Raw genomic sequence first — 18,979 nt, 5'->3', positions numbered from 1 at the left:
GGATTAAAGACTCATCCCAGTGCTTTTACAACTATTCCCTTGTTTCTCACCTGCTTTTCATCCTTCTCTAATTGAGGCATCCAGAGCTAGGGAGAGTGCTCTTTGAGAGTGAGATCCAATCATTGCTGGAAAGGTGTGCTAGAAACTAGATGGGGAAAAAAAAAAAGGACTTAGTGGGCATGCTGAATTCTCATGTCAAATAAACCCGGAAACTTGAATGTAGACTTTTGTCCCCTTATACTTGGAAAAATATTCCTTGCAATTCTGATGGATTAATAAAAGGAGAGAGAATGCCAGATAGATAGGCGGTAGACCTAGAATCTGTGGTATTATGTTCAAGACTATAGATAGGTAATAGTTGCATTAGTTGGTTGCAACTAACTAAATACAAATATTTATTTATATTTTATACATACATGTTTATTTTATATACCTAGAAATGAACATTTTGTTAATCTTCTGGTAAGTTTTATTTTTGTTTTTAATAGCCACAAGGGTGGATGGAATAAGTCCATCTCTGTTTTATGAAACAGAGGAATGTTTCAGGGTTCTCGTTCCATAAGTACTTTGTCTATTGATGTCTTCTTGAAGTGCCATGTACGCATGAAAAGGATGTTATGAACTGACTGGGCATTTCTAGGATTGAGGGTATAGGTCCTAGTGTATCCAATTGATCCTGTGTTCCAAATTGTTCTATACTGTCCCTTTTTAATTTCTTTACATGTGTTACACAGCATTATGATAAACTTTACATTCTTAAAGGCAAGAATATTGTTACTTTTGGAATTCTTTTTATGTTTTTCATAATGCTTTGCACAAAGTTAATTGTACAAAGCTTGTATTACCTCAGAAAGCCCATTAATTAGAAAACATTCATAGATTTTGATTGTTATTTCCTGACAGTACATATTTTCAGTTGTTCTTGATAAAGAATATAAAATACTAAATATTAGTGTCTTAGAGTTATTAGCCTAATAATTATGTGTATAATTATTTATTATACAATAAAGTAATATGTTATATATAGTTATTAATCCAGTTAATATTAAACTAAATAATCTAAACAATCTAAATAAGCTAATGTTAATCTAAATAATACGAAGTCAAGTGGGCCTTAGGAAGCATCACCAAGAACAAAACTAGTGGAGGTAATGGAATTCCAGTTGAGCTATTTCAAATCCTAAAAGATGATTCTGTGAAAGTGCTGCACTCAGTATGCCAGCAAATTTGGAAAACTCAGCAGTTGCCACAGGACTGGAAAAGGTCAGTTTTCATTCCAATTTCAAAGAAAGACAATGCCAAAGAATGTTCAAACTACCACACAATTGGACTCATCTCACACGCTAGCAAAATAATGCTCAAAATTCTCTAAGCCAGGCTTCAGCAGTTTGTGAACCGTCAACTTCCAGATGTTCAAGCTGGATTTAGAAAAGGCAGAAGAACCAGAGATCAAATTGCCAGTATCCGTTGGATCATCAAAAAAGCAAGAGAGTTCCAGAAAAACTTCTATTTCTGCTTTATTGACTACACCAAATCCTTTGACTGTGGATCACAACAACTGAAAAATTCTTCAAGAGAAGGGAATACCAGACCACCTGACCTGCCTCCTGAGAAATCTGTATGCAGGTCAGGAAGCAACAGTTAGAACCAGACAAGGAACAGCAGACTGGTTCCAAATTGGGAAAGGAGTACGTCAAGGCTGTATATTGTCACCCTGCTTATTTAACTTACATGCAGAGTACATCATGCGAAATGCTGGGCTGGATGAAGCACAAGCTGGAATCAAGACTTCCAGGAGAAATATCAATAACCTCAAATATGCAGATGACACCACCCTTTATGGCAGAAAGTGAAGAAGCACTAAAGAGCTTCTTGATGAAAGAGGAAAGTGAAAAAGCTGGCTTAAAACTCAATATTCAGAAAACTAAGATCATGGCATCTGGTCCCACCACTTCATGACAAATAGATGGGAAAACAATGGAAACAGTGACAGACTTTATTTTTGGGAGGCCCCAAAATCACTGTAGATGTTGACTGCAGCCATGAAATTAAAAGACGCTTGCTCCTTGCAAGAAAAGCAATGACCAACCTAGACGGCGTATTAAAAAGCAGAGACATTACTTTGCCAACAAAGGTCCATCTAGTCAGAGTTACGGTTTTTCCAGTAGTCACGTATAGATATGAGAGTTGGACCATAAAGAAAGCTGAGCACTGAAGAATTGATGGTTTTGAACTGTGGTGTTGGAAAAGACTCTTGAGAGTCCCTTGGACTACAAGGAGATCCAACCAGTCCATCCTAAAGGAAATCAGTCATGAATATTCATTGGAAGGACTGATGCTGAAGCTGAAGCTCCAATACTCTGACCACCTGATGCAAAGAACTGACTCATTGGAAAAGACCCTGATGCTGGGAAAGATTGAAGGTGAGAGGAGAAGGGGACGACAAGGATGAGATGGTTGGATGACATCATCGACTCGATGGATATGAGTTTGAGCAAGCTCCAGGAGTTGGTGATGGACAGAGAAGCCTGACATGCTGCAGTCTGTGGGGTCACAAAGGGTCAGACACAAGTGAGCAACTGAACTGAATCTAATTAATAGCACATATATAGGGCTGCGGTCTATGGGGTCGCACAGAATTGGACACGACTGAAGTGATTTACCAGCAGCAGCAGCAGCAGTTTTAAAGAGCCTTTATAGAAATTTAATACATACTATTTTTTATTTTAAATGATCTATGCATGTAAGTCAGATTAAAAATATGGTTATGTAGAATTTTAAATATTAGGAAAAATTAAGAAGGTTAATAGATTTTGAAGTCTTAGGATGTGACAAGGTTATACATGCCATGGCAGCAAATTTTTGGTTTTCCTTAACAACTTAAATGTTATAATTCAGATCTGTAAACTTAATTTCTTTTCCTTTTTTTGTGTGTGTGGGTGGGGGCGGGGGGGATACTGTTAATATCCTTGCCTTCTATTTGTTTTCCACAGTAATATTCCTATCAAAGTAATGTACATGCATTGTAAAAGGATAAAACAAACACACAAGAATAAAAGTCACCCATAATCCCAGAATCTAGAGATAACCTCTTATTAACATTTTATAGATTTTTTCTTCTTTTCTATATATCTATAGAAGTATATACATTTCTTTTGTATTCCTGAGATCATAGTTTTATTTTATAATCCCTCTTTATTTAATAAAATATCATCAGCATTGTCCTTCATCATTAAATATTTTTTAATGGTATGATTTTTTTCACCAGTTTTATTGAGATATAATTGACATATAGCATTGTAGTAGTTTTAGGTGTACAACATAGTGATTTGGTATGTTGCAAAATGATCACCACAATAAGTTTAGGTCTTACATTCAAGTCTTTAACCCATTTTGATTTTTGGGGATGTGGTGTTAAGATAGAGGTCTGGTTTCATTCTGTTTTCATGTGGCTGTCCAGTTTTCCCAACACCACTTATTGAAGAGACTGTTCTTTCTTCATCATATATTCTTGGCTCCTAATTAATTGACCATATATGCATGAGTTTACTTCTGGGCTTTTTACTCTGTTCCATTGGTCTCTATGTCTGTTTTTATGCCGAGTACCATACTGTTTTGATTACTTTGGCTTTGTAATATAGTTGGACATCAGGAAGTGTGATACCTCCAGTCTTATTGTTCTTTCTAAAGATTGCTTTGGCTATTTGGAGTCTCTTGTGGCCCTGTACAAAGTTTAGGATTGTTCTATTTATGTGAAGAATGTCATTGAAATTTTGATAGGGATTTTATTGACTCAGTAGATTACTTTGGTTAGTATGGATATTTTAACTATTAACTCTTCCAATTCATGGGTACGAAATATATTTACATTTATTTGTGTCATCTTCAGTATCTTTTGTTAACATTCTGTAGTTTTCAGTGTACAACTCTCACCTCTTTGGTTAAATTTACTTCTAGGTATTTTATCCTTTTTGCTATAATTGTAAATGAGATTGTTTTCTTAATTTTTCTTTTGATAGTTTATTATTAGTATATAGAAACAACTAATTTTAGTTAGTTATCATCTGCAAAAAGAGACAGTTATACATCTTTCTTTCCGATTTTGATGCCTTTTATTTCTTTTTCTTGCCTAATTGCTCTGGCTAGGATTTCCAGTACTATGTTGCATAAAAGTGGCGAGAGTGGGCATCCTTGTCTTGTTCCTGATTTTAGAGGAAAAGCTTTCAGTTTTTCACCATTGAGAATGATGTTAGCTGTGAGCTTGTCATATGTGGCCTTTATTATGTTGAGGTACGTTCCCTCTCTACCCAGTTTGTTGAGAGTTTTTAATCCTTTTCCCTTTTCAAAAAAATTTTTAAATGAAGAGGATATTTAGAAATGTACTATATTGTTGGGCAATAAAGATATTTATTGACAAAATCCTTAGTACCTTGCAACTGTAAAATGTGGTAAAATGATTAAAAAGTATCTTTAATTCATATTTTTAAAAGCACGAATAAATTTATGAATAGAGCATTTTGCAAGTAAACTCTTTGAAGATTAAGTATTTTAATGCTTGCATGAATTTCATTAAAAGCTGTTTTATGAGAATTATAGTACTTATATTATTTGGAAGAATATATTAAGAGGAGCCAGAACTGGTAACTTATCATTTGACAGACAATCCAGTGCTGTATGACAAAGACAACTTATGGGAGAAGTCATTTTCAAAATATTTTCTTGCACAATTTATAAAATTCATATTTTATAGAAAATACCATATTGTCCAAAAATCCCTTAATTCACCACATACCTGGGAAATTTTAGCTCTTTATTTATCTTTCCTTCAAATTTATTTAACAGCTTTTTAAAAACTTAAAAAAAAATTTATTACAGACAAGTTGCAAGAATTGTGCAAAGAGCTCCTGAATCTCTTCATCCAGAGTTAACAATTATTAATTAACACTTTCCACATTCCTTTTCATTCCCTCTTTCTATATATGTATACACACACACACACATAACATTTTTTTCCCCTGGATCATTTGATATTTAGTTGCAAACATCATACTTCTTTAACCCTAAAGTACTTGAGTATTTAACAGTGTTGCTTGTTACTCAGATTATCCTCAAATAAGAAGCTTTTCTGGTAGCTTTATTTTTTTACTTTTAGCAGCTTTATTGAGGTATAATTTATATACCATACAGTTTGCTTTAGCCTGCATTTTTATTCCTGCCTTCCTCTCACTGGCAGTTGCTGGTACAGTGCTGCAGCTGGCTGAGCAAATGGTTTCTCTTAGAGCTGATAAAGCTGCCTTATGAAATCAGCTGACAGGTATATTATACCTGCAGATGATGCTTTTTCTCACAGAGTTTGGTTTGAGATTGACCCACTCAGTGATTGCTCAACAATATACTCAACAGATACTCTAAACAAAAGACTAAATTTGTGTCCAGTTTTGTGAATATAAAGACTTATCTGAACTCTAAATACTTAAGTTATTATTGTACAATAAATAGTATTGGCAAGATCCTGGATCTAAATGTTATCATTTCTCTGAATTTTTGGTCTTGAAGGAAGAAAATTACTTTTGAATTAAAAAAGAAGTAAGGCCCTTCAGTTTTCATTCTTCATTCTGGAGTAGCATGAACGATGTTTGAAATGGCTGATTTCCATTTTTGCTTTGACCTGAATCATTTGCTTAGGTGTTTTTTTTTTTTTAATGTAATATATTGCTTGGGGATCAGTATATTTTTACTGATTTATTAGTTCTATCTAAACTGTTAGAAAGCCAAGTTTTATCATATGTAACTCCTACTTATATATTTCTCTCTTTCTCCCCCCAGGGATGAACTGTAAAAGCAACATCAGCTTGACCAGTATAATAATATTACAGTGGATTGCTCATCTCAGTCCTCAAAGCTTTTGAAAATCAACAGCATCACAGCTTGTTTTGAACTTTCTTACACTATTTTCAGCATGAAAATGTGTGAATTTGTGGGGTTTCTAATTCTTCAGAGAGGCATAGAAGCCAGATTGGAAAGAAGAAGGATGCAGACTATAAATTTGTGTATTATTACTTTAACATGCCCACGTTTTCCTTTAAATATTAAAAGAAGGGGTTCTGCAAAATGGAAAACATGGTTTGTGAATTGATTTTGAGGAGTGACTTTTCTTTTCTTAGGCACTTAATTCTGTTCTGATGTTAATTTATCGGACTGCTTTTGTGTATCAGATAACACCACCATTCACAAGTTAAGATTTTTGGTTTTTGGGTGTATGTTAGATGCTACTAAGAAAATAGAGATGAGCTTCCTTTTTAAAGCTTTTGATGTGGTGTCATAGAATAGCATGTTGTAGATACAATCAGCTGCTTTGTTACCTTAAAACTAAGCATTTGTAAATATTAAAACTTAAGGAGATGGCAGGTGATGTCCCTTAAAACACTCGGCTGTTCAGGTTGAACATAACGGACATAGTTCTTCCTTTTTCTCTTTAAAAATGATAGGAGACTTGTAGCTTAGTATTGTTTTTTCTGTTTCTAACTTGCTGCTCATAATGTATATGGATTTAACATGCTGTGTAAGCTGTGTCCTAGTTACTGAACAGTTTATGCAGTGCTGCTTTGCCAAATAAAGTTAAAAGTGAAAGAGGCATTGGTGGTGTTTGAATATAGAAGAACCATATGTCCACCAGGTACAGAATGCTAAGGTCACAGAGAAAACATTGTTTCTCTGATGCTCCGTTTTGTGAGATCTGAGTAAGTTAAGAGCTTTAATCTAACTGCACATTTGAGGAATGTAACGGTTTCTTGGGGACAAGAACTTCACCTCATTTATTATTTTTCTTTGCCTAACACAGGGCCTCTTATAGATGTACCGTATGTGCTGAATGAATGAATGAATTGACTTGATGTCAAGAAAGAGCAGGTTAAGGATAAATTTACCAAAACCCATCTATGACCTACAAATAGATTTATTAATATAACGACTGTAAAATGAGTTTAAGTCAGTAACACATTGGGATCTTGCTTAAATGTTGTGATCTTCTCTTTTACAGCAGGAACTTAGTTTTTTAAAGGGCTCTAAATCTTGAAGAAATACACGCTGTAGAAGCTATCAGAACTGGCCCTCCCAGCAAAGCCCTTCCTTCTGTTGTGTGCAAGTGTGTATGATTCTGGCAGGCAGAGCCTTAGTGAGGTGCTGAGGCAACTTTCCTCCACCTCTTAAGTTAAAGTCTAAAATATCACTTCTTTGAAAATAGCTTTTAAAAATTGTACATACGTCTTTGACGAGTGTCTCCTCTTGGGCAGTGTCTTAGGCACAGGAAACTTGCATTAGTTGATGACCAAAACTTGTGAGTTCATTGCTGGCTTCAGTTTGCTGTGGTTAGTGTTGCTTCTGGACTCAGGCCGTGAACTCTTTTGATCCAGGACTTGGCATTTGCGATAGCTTCAAAGGTCAAATATTCTCAAGGACTTTAAATTAAGTCTTCAACTTATTCACTCATCTGTATCCTTCCTAGCCATGATCAACAATTTATGTTAAGTCTGTTAGGTCTTGGGGATAGAAAAAGGCCCTTACTCTCAAGGGGTGTGTAGTCTGTAGTCCGGTTGAGGGGACAATTTATAAATCTGATAAGACAAACTAATAAGTGGCATCTGATTGGTGAAGACACATGCTATGCCAAGCCTTGCTCTTGGACTTCACACTTTTTGAATTAAAAAATGTTTAGGAATTTCCCTGGGAGTCTAGCGGTTAAGACTCCAAACTTCCACTGCAGGAGCTGGGCTTTGATCCTCGGTCAGGGAACTGAGATCCCAAATGCTGTGTGGCCAAAAAAAAAAAACCCCAAAGATTTAAAAAAAATTTTGAATATGGAGGAATGGATTTTAAGCAAGCACCATTCATTAATGGGTAAAGATGAATGAATTTTAACTATATGAACTTTTAATTTACATATGTTTTGCTCAAAGAAGAGACCAAATAGAGCGCCACTAAGAAATCCTGCTTGAAGAGAACTGACTGGCCCTTGGGGCCCAAGGAAGTTTGTGTTTATATATTATAATAAAGAGGAAAAAACCTGATAATTTCCCTATGCTTAATCCTTCCAGTATCACTGGGGCAGTGGTCGTGTTGGTTCCCCACTTCAGGCTCTTTTTTTCTAACTGACCTGTTGTCCCGGGTAGGACTCTTCCATGCCCCCTTGCTTTGGTTCCTAGAGTGCTCTCCTGGGCCGTGAAAGCCTGCCTCCTTTCCTCATTCTCTCCTTACCCCATCACCCCCACTCCCCACCCCCACCCCCATTTCCTGTGCTGCTTTTCTTCCCTTTCCCTTCACTTCCTTCCCTTTTTCATGAGAGGAAGTTCTAGGGCTGCTGGGTCTAAACTCATCCTCACTTGGGTGGAATATCCAGGCTGGTGATGGTAACAGTGAGGATACTTTAAGTATTAATACAAGAGGCAATGATCCAGGGACCTAGGGCAGCCGAGGACATCTGTATTTGAATTCCCACGCCTTGAACATTACTATGCCCCTTACAGCCTTGCTTGCATCACATTGAGTAATTTCTTTTGCCAGCACTGTTTGTTTATTTAGGTTTGTTGGTGATTATCCTATCAGGATTTTGCTTAGAAATTAGCTTACAGATCAAAGAGGCTGCAAAATTTCCATGATAACACTATTGTATTAGTTTTCAGTCAATAGTAAAAAGGATATTTTCTTGGGGGTGGAGGGGGCAGACCTGTGCTACCACTGTCCAGTGTCATGAGAGAAGTTACACAGCATATCACTAGCCAAAGAAAAAAAAATTCAAGCACAGTTTCTATTGAATATGTATCACTTTTGCACCATCATAAAGAAAAAAAAAGGTAAGTCTGAGCAACATATCAAGTTGGAGACCATCTGTACTAGTAAGTATTAAAAGTTGTAAAAAAAAAAAGAGGCTTAAGAATAAAATACAATTTATTAAAGAATATTGTACACATAGATATGGGACATCTTTTTATCAAGAATTTCAACACCATAGCAATACTAAATTGTGTTTTAATTTCTTCATGTATAAAAGATGTGCTGAAAGATGCATGCCTCAACGGTTTTTATTTTATTGAATATGGCTGTAGGTGACATCCTTCTATATAAAAACAAACTGCACAGCATCACATAAAGAATACAAACATCTTAAGTTCATTCATACAGTCATTTCTCTAAACTCCTTAAGGAGAAATCTAAATCTTCGCTCAACTCTAAAATTCAACAAAATTCTTGAGTTTCTCAGGAAATAAAAAATAACCAATTTATTTGTTTTCCGACCACTAACTACCCATTTCTTAATATATATCTCCAACCCAAATTAAGTCCTTTGCTAAAGGAACAACCTACATCAGGTTCAGTCTAAACATAGTTTTCTAGAGGGTTTTCAAGTATCTTAAAAGATTTACCACTTATGGTAAAAAAAAACAAAAAACAAAAAACTATTATATAAATAGAACACATACATTCGCCTCAGTAGAGTAATTTCTAGAATGTGTATTGTCCCAGCATTAAGCAATGGTGGAAATAAATATGCCTTTAAAATCCTACAGATTAAAAGGTAAAAGATGCTAAGCTAGATGCTGGTTTTCTATAAAGATGAATTTGTGCAAAACTCCCTTATGCTCTGGGAATATATAAGCCTGGCATTAGCTGTTTGTATACTGTAACATTTTAGAGCATTAAATAAATAATGGGAAAACTGCATCACTCCACTGAATGGAAGAATCACTGATTCTTAAGTTGATTATTTATTCATGAATCACTGACTCTTAATTTTGCAAAAGCTGTACCCAGAGATCCATTCAGTGTTGTTTTTCCATTTGAATGTGGTTTTTTCCTTCCCTCAACACTAATGTTGAAAACCAGTGACTATATAAGTGAGCTGCTATGTTCTGGACCATTGAGCAGCGTTGAGTAGATCCAAGAAAGAACTAAACATCCTTCTTGTTCATTTTTCCCTCAGCTAAGTGTTAAGTTTTTGACCTGCCAGGTTCTCTGCTTCTGCTTTGATTTCCTATCTCACTTGATGACCATGTTAGAGCTACTTGTAATCCAAAGTCTGAATTACTCTCCATTGGGAGAATGAAGCAGCCACGTGACATGATGTCAGTCAGCGATTGGAAAGAACTGCTATTTACCTTCCCGGAGGCCTCATTGACCTGATCATTAGGCTTATAGCTTAGATATTCCTGCCAAAGGTAACATCTCATTGAAGGTGTGTGCTCAATTGAGATCCATCCCCAGAAACAGGTTTTGAAGAGGAGAAGGGAAAGGAGAGCACTGGAAGCTGAGAGGAAGGGGAAGGCCACGGGACAAGGGACGCGGGGTGCTATGAAGTGCCAAAGGCTGGCTTCTGTGAAGCAAAGTTAACACTGCCATTGTCAGGCACCTCTAGAGACACTGAATTTTCTGCCTTGGCTAACTACAAATTCCTATTTTTAGGGATAGCTTACATAAATCAGAATTAGATTTGTAAAAGTCTTTAATCATGTGGACTCCTCTAAATTTCAAAATGTGTTACATACTTCCCAAGGAAAATCAATAAATAAAAGCAAAGGTTGAGTATTTGCAGAATCTTCCAGGGTTTTCAGTAGTTTTCTTAGCTTAGTTAAAAACAAGAGGTAATAAATATCAGAACTCAAACTATGTGTAAATTATAAGTGAAACATGTCCTTGCCCTCAGCTGTTTAGATTCCACTTATTATAGATACATCCCATTTATGAGGTAGTCAGATTCCTCAGATGTAATGGGACGAGCTTTTTTAAGTTTCTGTTTCACCAGTCGTAGTCGACAGGCAACCATGAGAAGCAGCGAAGCAGTGATAGCCAAACCCAGGGCCAGAGGTAGCACTGCACCTGTGCAAGGTCAGAAATGAACAAGGGTGAGTCAGTGATTAAGAACAATAACAGCTACAATCTACTATATGATAAACACTGTGCATGCACTGTTTTATTTAACTTGAACAACTCAGTAGGTACTTGTACTACTACAAGTACTATTAATACTACAAGTAGGTACTTGTACTACCTCTGTTTGGCAGATTAACTGAGGTACAGAAAGATTAAGTAATTGGCCTGAGAGCACACAGCTTGTAAACTGAAGGTCTAGGTCTCAAACACAGACTTCCTTAAAGCCAACTTGTGTGGCAAGTTCCTGTGAGATGCATATGCCATCAGCAGGTACAAATGTTGCAGTCAGACTCCCCATATCCAACTTTAATAGACATCCTGTAAACAGACAACTGCAAAGACACTGTAGCCATAGGAAATATTTTCACTGTAGCTTACATTTATGGATTCATACATGATCATTCTCCATTAAAATAAATATGGACGAACTCCTGATTCCTTGCTCTGGTTAGGGCTTAAAGACATTTTTATTTCCTAAAGCCAGAGAACCTACTCTCAGCCTGTAGAACCATTATTAAAAACTTTAGGAAGTGACTTCCCTGGTGGTCTAGTGGCTACCACTGCGCTCCCTATGCAGGGGGTCCAGGTTGAATCCCTGGGCGGGGAACTAAGAAACTAAGAGTTCAGGTGCTGCAACTAAACATCATGCATGCTGCCACTAAGACCAGGTGCAGCCAAATAAATACTTTTTTTTTTAAAAAAGCAAAAAAATCTCTACTTCTCCTTCATGGGTTTTTTTCGTGTGGGGTTGGTCCTAGACACCTAGACTAGAAGCATCTTTTAGAGCCATCCAGGAGTCCAGAAAGGACAGAGTGTACCCCAGATCAGTCTGTCTTATCAAGCTCAGCAGGGTCTATTCTTAGTCTGCTTTGCTCTGTAGTCAGGCCAGGCTTGGAGATGGTATGGCAGAAATATTTTTAGCTACAGGGGCCTTGCCAACTGGTGGAACTAGAAGAGCAAAAATCTCCATTGCATAAACTGACTTCATAATATTTTCATTCATTCATTTTGCATTAATAGCCATGTGCCTGACACTGGTAATCAAAGATAGTAAAGAGTGCTTTATACATGAAGTACTTTAATTCTCACAACCACCATATGAGTTTGTACTGTTTGTATCCCCCTTTTACAAACGAGGAAACTAAGTTATCGAGGATTAAGTGACTTGACTAAGTATGGGACGTGGTACAAACAGTACAGTCTCAGAACCACTATGTATACCACTTCTTCAAAAGTTAAATGAGATCATTTTCTAATGCCATTTTCTAATGATCATCATTTTCTAATGGTCATTTTCAAATCTGGGTAAGAAAGACATTTAAATGAAAAGATACAATAAAGTATTATAGTTAATATGGTAGAATTATATATGAAGTGCAGATATAAAAAGGAGTGGTCCATGCATCTGATTTCTAGGACGTTTGCTTGCATGATTTAGATGACTGATGGACCTTGTTTAGGGTAGGCAAGAGAGATTATTTTTTGACAGTTTCATATTGCGATGCCTACAGCCATGAAATTAAAAGACGCTTACTCCTTGGAAGGAAAGTTATGACCAACCTAGATAGCATATTCAAAAGCAGAGACATTACTTTGCCAACGAAGGTTCATCTAGTCAAGGCTATGGTTTTTCCTGTGGTCATGTATGGATGTGAGAGTTGGACTGTGAAGAAGGCTGAGCGCTGAAGAATTGATGCTTTTGAACTGTGGTGTAGGAGAAGACTCTTGAGAGTCCCTTGGACTGCAAGGAGATCCAACCAGTCCATTCTGAAGGAGATCAGCCCTGGGATTTCTTTGGAAGAAATGATGCTAAAGCTGAAACTCCAGTACTTTGGCCACCTCATGTGAAGAGTTGACTCATTGGAAAAGACTCTGATGCTGGGAGGGATTGGGGGCAGGAGGAGAAGGGGATGACAGAGGATGAGATGGCTGGATGGCATCACTGACTCGATGGATAAGTCTGGGTGAACTCCGGGAGTTGATGATGGACAGGGAGGCCTGGCGTGCTGAGATTCATGGGGTCTCAAAAAGTCAGACACGACTGAGCGACTGAACTGAACTGAACTGAACAGCCAATCCAGGTAGAATTTTCTATTCGGTTCTTTGATTAGTTGGGCTTAAATATGTGAAGCGCTGGGACTTCTCTGGTGGTCCAGTGGTTAAGAATCAGCCTGCCAAATGTGGGAGACATGGATTTGATCCCTGACCCGGGAAGATTCCACATGTCATGGAGCAACTAAGCCCATACACCAGAACTACTGAGCCCGTGTGCCGCAACTACTGAAGCCCGCATCTCCTGGAGCCTGTGCTCTGCAACAAGAGAAGCCACTGCAAGGAGAAGCCTTCACACCGCAACTAGAGAGTGGTCCCTGCTCACCACAACTAGAGAAAGATCGAGCACAGCAGCAAAGACCCAGCACAGCCAAAGTAAGATAAATAAATAAAAATTTTAAAAAATATGTGGAGCCCTTTAGGATTAAGGTGGTGGTTGCAGCTACAAAACTGGGTGAGACTTCCAGAGAGAAAGGGAAGAGAGAAGAGGGCCAGGAACAAGGCTTTAGGAGACATCAACATTTAAGAGGGCAGACAAAGAAGAGAACCAGAAAGCATAGAAAGAGACATGTCAGAGGGATGGCTGGCAACCAACCGAGTGGGGAGTCCTGGAAGCAGAGGGCCGAGGCTATTTCAAGAGGACAGTGGTCAGCGGAATCGAATGCTAAGGAAAGGTCAAGTGAGGCGAGGCCTGGAGAGGCCACTGTGCTTAGCAATTGGGAGTTCATTTACAGGGAGATTGAAGGCTGAGGGATGCTGTTTTGTTTCTTGTATATTTTGAGAGCTAAATGTGTCTAGGGGAATGAACCAGTGGAGATTATAAACATGGAGAATTAATAAATGATGGAAAAACAAACTTGAGGTGATAAGGAGCTGCATCAAGGTCGGGGGAGGGATACTGACCTTGGAAAGAGGGGATACTTTTCCTTTAGCACTGGAGGAAAGGAAGAGAGGGTGGAAGACTTCCCTGGTGGTCCAGTGATTAAGACTCCACACTCCCAATGCGGGGGACATGGCTTTGATCCCTGGTTGGGGGACTAAGATCCCACATACAGCACAGTGGGGCCAAGGAAAAAAAAAGAGAGAGGGTGGGTACTGACAGGTATTGGGGGCAAGTAACTGAGAAAGTTCACTCCTGATGGTGGTAGTGGTTTAGTCACTAAGTCGTGTCTGACTCTTGCAGCCCCATGGACTGTAGCCTGCCAGGCTCCTCTGTTCATGGGATTCTCCAGGCAAGAATACGGGAGTGGGTTATCATGCCCTCCTCCAGGGGATCTTCTCGACCCTGAGATCGAATTTGAATCTCTTGTGTCAATCTCTTGTGTCCTACGTTGACAGACAGGTTCTTTTCTGCTAGCGCCACCTGGGATAGCTTTGATTTTCTGAGCTTAAAATCATTCCCAGGTATAGCTGCCCTCCTCTCCAAGACAAGAGGAGCTGGAGCTGAGTACACACTAATGGCATTTCAACCTCTGGTATATTTGTGGAATCCTAGGTAAAACTCCTGAAGAAAATTCTCAAGAACATTCTGGAATTGTCTGGGTTCAGGAGGATGGGATGAGGAGGTTGCATCAGTGACTCTTGATACAAAACAAGTGGTTTGAGTGAGACCAGTATTCCCAAGGGCTTCCCAGGTAGCTCAGTGGCAAAGAATCTGCCTGCCAATGCAGGAGACGCTGGAGGTGTGGGTTCGATCCTTGGGTCGGGAAGATCCCCTGGAAAAGGAAATGGCAACCACTACAGTATTCCTACCTGGAAAATCCCATGGACAGAGGAGGCTAGGAGGCTATAGTCCATGGAGTTGCAAAGAGTTGGACACAACTGAGCATACATGCACAGTATTCCCAAAGAGAATTGTAAAATATAAAAGTCTGTGATAAACCAACCATCTAGAATTTGACTCTTGAGCTGGTGCATACATTCCAGTTTCCTAATGGTGACCCTGAGGAATGAAGTTCTGAAAAGGCTCAGTTTGGCCCTGAAGGTGTCAGTTTCCCTGCATCTTCCAGTACTAGTCACAAAGATGGATAGGTTACAAAGGAACTGGATGAAAAAGAGACTTTGGTCAACCCTAGGAATCTAAAACCATTTCTTACAAACTGGATCCCGACACCCAGCCCCAGTTCTGCTTGTTCAGGGAAGGAAATTGATTACAGGCTGCCTTTCTAAATGCATATGACTTGTCTGAAGATGAACACCAGCGTTCAGGCTTCAGGAGAAGAGAGCTATGATTGAAGACCCCAGTCCCAAGAATGGGACTCAGAGGGAGCTATGGCAATCATAAAACAGCATATAATCTAAGGGGATTTTCTGTTTGCCAAAGTCAGATATAGCTTCCCAAGTGCTCAGTAGTAAAGAATCTGCCTGCCAATGCAGGAGAGGAGAATTCAGTCCCTGGGTCGGGCAGATTCCCTGGATAGGAAATTGCAACCCACCTCCAGCATTCTTGCCTGGGAAATCCCATGAACAGAGGAGACTGGAGGACTACAGTCCATGAGGTCACAAAAGAGTTGGATACAATTTAGCAACTAAACAACAACAAAAAGTCAGGCATAGGGTTGCTCTACTGTCAGATCTGATTCCCGGCTAATGAATCAGGAATGATTTATTAATCAATTTGATGACAAAGAAGATGATGCCTCCCATAAAGTATTAGCTAGGATACTGAAAGTTATTTTCAACTTTTAAATACTCAGTTGGCATACTTTAATGCTTTTAGTTCAGGTAATTTAAAATTTCCCACCCTCTTCTAAGGGCTTCCCAGGAGGCACTATTGGTAAAGAACCAGCCTGCCAGTTCAGGAGACATAAGAGATGCAGGCTTGATCCCTGGGTCTGGAACATTCCCTGGAGAAGGGAATGGCTACCCACTCCAATATTCTTGCCTGGAGAATCCCATGGACAGAGAAGCCTGGCAGGATACAGTCTATGGGGTCTCAAAGAATTGAATATGACTGATGAGAAACGCTGGGCTGGAGGAAGCACAAGCTGGAATCAAGATTCCCGGGAGAAATATCAATAACCTCAGATATGCAGATGACACCACCCTTATGGCAGAAAGTGAAGAGGAACTAAAAAGCCTCTTGATGAAAGTGAAAGAGGAGAGTGAAAAAGTTGCCTTAAAGCTCAACATTCAGAAAACGAAGATCATAGCATCTGGTCCCATCACTTCATGGGAAATAGATGGGGAATCACTGGAAACAGTGTCAGACTTTATTTTTTGGGGCTCCAAAATCACTGCAGATGGTGATTGCAGCCATGAAATTAAAAGACGCTTACTCCTTGGAAGGAAAATTACGACCAACCTAGATAGCATATTCAAAAGCAGAGACATTACTTTGCCAACAAAGGTCCGTCTAGTCAAGGCTATGGTTTTTCCAGTGGTTATGTATGGATATGAGAGTTGGACTATGAAGAAAGCTGAGCACTGAAGAATTGATGCTTTTGAACTGTGGTGTTGGAGAAGACTCTTGAGAGTCCCTTGGACTGCAAGGAGATCCAACCAGTACATTCTAAAGGAGATCAGCCCTGGGATTTCTTTGGAAGGAATGATGCTAAAGCTGAAACTCCAGTACTTTGGCCACCTCATGGGAAGAGTTGACTCATTGGAAAAGACTCTGATGCTGGGAGGGATTGGGGGCAGGAGGAGAAGGGGACGACAGAGGATGAGATGGCTGGATGGCATCACCGACTCGATGGACATGAGTTTGAGTGAACTCCAGGAGATGGTGATGGACAGGGAGGCCTGGCGTGCTGCGATTCATGGGGTCTCAAAGAGTTGGACACGACTGAGCGACTGAACTGAACTGAACTAAAGAGACTTAACACACACACACACACGCACACGCTCTCTCTTCTAAAACACACCATGCTAGTTTTCTCAGAAATGAATTAAGTAGATGAACTGGGTATTCTGTTCATAAGACTGGGAGTGACACTCAGGTATGTGACAATTAGGACAGGCAACGGGCAATTAGAACCAAAGGTCTCTGGACACATCTGGCCATGGAGGCAAGGGGCGAGCCCCGTTCTCTGTGTCTGTAGGCAGGGGGTGGGCTGTTCTTTTTTCTTTAGTTTATTTTTTGGCTGCAGCACTGAGTCTCTGCTGCTGTGAGCAGAGGCAGTTACTCTCTTGTCGTGCAGCGCTGGCTTCGCATTGTGGCGGCTTCTCGTGGTGGCGCACAGGCGTAATTGTTCCACAGCATGTGGAATCTCCCCGGATCAGGGATCGAACTGGCGTCCCCTGCATTGGTAGGCGGATTCTCAACCACTGGACCACCAGTGAAGTCCAACAGGCTCTTTTTATTCAAATATCCTGGGACAGCTATGTCCAGCAGGTCTGCAGACTGGGCAGCATCTAGATACTTGATATCTGTATTATTTTATTATTTATTATTTAAAATTTTATTTATTATTAAAAATTTATGTATTATTTAACAATTTTATTTAAAAATTATATGTGACCATTGTTACGAGACTACTTCTAGGATAAAAAGAAAGTCTTCTCAATGTTTAGATCTGTAGCTTAATAATATTTGGTTCTCCTAAACTTTATTTTACTAATTAGTTTGTGAGATTTAGGATCAAAATCTACCTTTCTACAGGACTATGTTGAAAGTGTTCCCTATCTAGTTAAGAATAACCCAAACCACGACATTATAGTATTCTTTCTACTTACTAAATATCCCCCTCTACCTCCTGCACCCTTTCCCCATTCCTGTGTCTTCCATCTCTTGTTACTGAAGCACTTGGAGAGAGAACGGTACACTCTAACACCTCTGCCCTTGTTGATCACAAATAACAGTCATAATAGCCATCATTTATATGGCTTATCGCATGAGCCAAGCAATATGCTAAAAGCTCTATATGATGTCCTATCTATTCTCCCTAACAGCTCTGTGAGGCAGGTATAGTTATTACACCCATCTGACCAATGAGGAAATTAAGACGCAGAGAGAAAAGATAACCAGTCATGGAGTTAGTGATGGAGCAGGCGATTGGAACCTTGGCATCTGATCCGAGAGCCCATGTTCTTAACCACTGTGTCTTGAGTACTACTCATTCCACAGAATGTTACCCCTGGAAAGGGACTGTAGTGATCATCCTCTCCAGTCAACTCAGGGAACAGAAAGCTGAGGACCAAAGCTGTGAAGATACTAGTTCATGAGCCCCAAGATGAAGTGTGATATAGAAGATGAGAATACAGTTTTTCCAACCCATATACCCTGTTCTTGTCATGAATTCTTGCAGATTCACTTAGTAAGCTCAGCTACAGGATACATGGTTCTGCAATTGTCCTGACTCAGCAATGAATTTCCAAGGTGAACATTTACCTGCTTCTGGGGCTGGGTGTTCCCCTCCTCCTCGATTGCTCTTTGACTCAAAAATATAATTTTCCTCTTTTCTGTTCTTCCCTGAGGAATCACCATCTGTGGAAAATAAATAAAACATATTGAAGGTACATCAGAAACTTCAGGAAACAGACATGAAAATACAGCCATATATATATATATATATATATATATATATATATATATATATATATATTTTAAGGTAGGGCTTAAAGAAAGGACTTATAGGCTTTATTTCTTCAATAAACATAGGCCTACGTTTGATACTAAAGCACGAGATAACCAATGTGACCAACTGAATAAAGCAGAGGTGAGGCTAGTGAAAAACCATTGGACGGAGACAGGAAACAAGCTCACCACTCCAGAACTTACCCCTCACTCCACCCTCACCCCTACCTCTCCACCCAGAGAAGAAAGGGAAAAGCTCAGCTAGAAAAGTCAAGGGTTAGGTTTGGACTTTATACCATAGAATGCAGAAACAGTCCAGAAACATTTTTTTCTTTAGAAACTGAACACATAAGTCACTCACAAAGCAACTTCACTTTCTTATCTCAATGCTGTTTGGCAGGCATTAATAGCTCTGTTGCTTTTTTTTTTTTTCTGGTTAGTCTCAAAGAGGTTCAGTGCTTGCCCGATTTCATTCTGGTAATCAGT

At 39.1% G+C, this 18,979-nt stretch overlaps 2 protein-coding genes across 3 annotated transcripts in view; one reads left to right on the top strand and one right to left on the bottom strand.

The window, feature by feature from the left end:
* The window catches only part of PCMT1 (protein-L-isoaspartate (D-aspartate) O-methyltransferase), a 42,874-nt gene extending 36,244 nt beyond the window's left edge, over positions 1–6,630 (top strand). For both annotated transcript variants that reach the window (XM_006080271.3, XM_025294400.2), the window contains exon 8: positions 5,827–6,630. In XM_006080271.3, coding sequence (XP_006080333.1) covers positions 5,827–5,839 — 13 coding nt within the window. In that variant the 3' untranslated portion in view covers positions 5,840–6,630. The remainder of the gene's footprint in view (positions 1–5,826) is intronic.
* A 2,295-nt stretch (positions 6,631–8,925) lies between these two features.
* The window catches only part of LRP11 (LDL receptor related protein 11), a 57,311-nt gene continuing 47,257 nt past the window's right edge, over positions 8,926–18,979 (bottom strand). The window contains exons 6-7 of the mRNA XM_006080269.4: positions 18,308–18,403; positions 8,926–10,869 (exon numbers count right to left, since the gene is read on the bottom strand). Of these exons, the coding sequence (XP_006080331.3) occupies positions 10,715–10,869; positions 18,308–18,403 (251 nt within the window). The 3' untranslated portion in view covers positions 8,926–10,714. The remainder of the gene's footprint in view (positions 10,870–18,307; positions 18,404–18,979) is intronic.

This window comes from Bubalus bubalis, chromosome 10, assembly GCF_019923935.1.
Source record: "Bubalus bubalis isolate 160015118507 breed Murrah chromosome 10, NDDB_SH_1, whole genome shotgun sequence".
Lineage (NCBI taxonomy): Eukaryota > Metazoa > Chordata > Mammalia > Artiodactyla > Bovidae > Bubalus > Bubalus bubalis.
Note: the sequence above shows the minus strand (reverse complement) of the source record. Positions and strands in the feature narration are given on the sequence as shown.